Raw genomic sequence first — 1430 nt, forward strand, 5'->3', positions numbered from 1 at the left:
TGAAGAAAGGCACACTGCTGATAATGTTGCCAGTTTCTATGAAGAGTTTGCCGCAACGTGGAACATTGCTGAAAAAATTAGCTGTATCGTAACGGACAGTGCACGAAATATGGTTGCTGCTATAGGACGGACGGATTACAGCCATATACCGTGTATTGCTCACTGTCTTCAACTGAGCATACTAGCAGGTTTGAAAGCAGCTGATTCATCTCCTATTCTGGCTAAATGTCGACAGCTAGTTGGACATTTTAAGCGCAGTTCAAGGAATACATTAGAGCTAAAGGCCAGCCAAGCCAGTACCTCTAACAGGTCTGACGATGTGAAGTTTCACAAATTGCAGCAGGATGTAGCTACGCGGTGGAACAGTACCTACCTAATGTTAGCCAGATTGCTGGAAGTGAAAGATGCCATTAAGCAGTATCATATTGACCATCCCGAGAATTACACTGGAGATAAACTAAGGGAGTTGGACTGGGAGAAAATGTCAAAATTTGTCTCGGTATTGGGTCCACTTGCAGATGCTACTGAGTATATTGGTAGTGAACAGTATGCTACATGTTCGGCTGTACTTCCGTTTGAAGCATTTTTGCGCAGACTTCTGCGGGTTAATGATGACGATCCAGGGTATATAGCACGTTGCAAATCTGCAACACTAAATGATTTCTCAGGTCGCATTGAAAACATTGATGCATTGCCAACGTTGCAAATGGCTGTGGCATTAGACCCACGTTACAAGAAACTCGGCTGTCTCTCAAGAGAGAAACGTGAAGCAGTTTGGACAATACTTTCTAATGCATTTCGGGTGTACTGTAACCAAAGACAGAGAGCTGAACGTGAAACTACTACCAGCACTGGCGAGGCATCAGAACCTGTGTGTAAGAAACTGAAACTTACTCTGTTGGTCAGCGACTCGGAATCGCAATCCTCATCAGATGAATCACAAACAGTACATGGCTCACTGGCTGAGCTTACACGATATCAAGAAGAAGGTGTAATTCCAGAAACTGAGAATCCCCTCATGTGGTGGCAACTGAACAGGCATCGTTACCCTAACCTGAGCAGTTTTGTGCAGACAATTCTGTGTGTACCTGCCACTTCTGTTCCTTGTGAAAGACTGTTTAGTTCGTCAGGGTACATTGTCAACAAACTGCGATCTTGTCTACTTCCAGAAAACGTTAACGTCCTCGTTTGTTTACGTGACTGGCTAAAGTGATGCCTACTTGTACTTGTCAATTAAACTGAATACAGTATAGCAGGCATTAAGTGTCTTGTTTGTTAACGTTTGTGAATACTGTAGTTAGTTAACGTTTACCGATAACAACTTCACCTCACCAGTGGTGAAAAGCAGGTTATTCTGTCGACTTCAGAATTAATCGAAATTAATCGATTAATCGATTAAAATTTTAGACGATTAATCGAACAAAAAAAAA

The 1430-nt window shown here is 42.4% G+C and overlaps 1 protein-coding gene across 1 annotated transcript in view; it reads left to right on the top strand.

Moving 5' to 3' along the window:
* The window catches only part of LOC145197197 (E3 SUMO-protein ligase ZBED1-like), a 2814-nt gene extending 1384 nt beyond the window's left edge, over window positions 1-1430 (top strand). The window contains exon 1 of the mRNA XM_090096700.1: window positions 1-1430. This exon is cut by the window's left edge and continues 1384 nt beyond it. Within this exon, the coding sequence (XP_089952826.1) occupies window positions 1-1213 (1213 nt within the window). The 3' untranslated portion in view covers window positions 1214-1430.

This window comes from Hydra viridissima, unplaced genomic scaffold, assembly GCF_058129835.1.
Source record: "Hydra viridissima isolate aposymbiotic clone 2 unplaced genomic scaffold, HvirCarnegie_v1 scaffold_8, whole genome shotgun sequence".
NCBI lineage: Eukaryota > Metazoa > Cnidaria > Hydrozoa > Anthoathecata > Hydridae > Hydra > Hydra viridissima.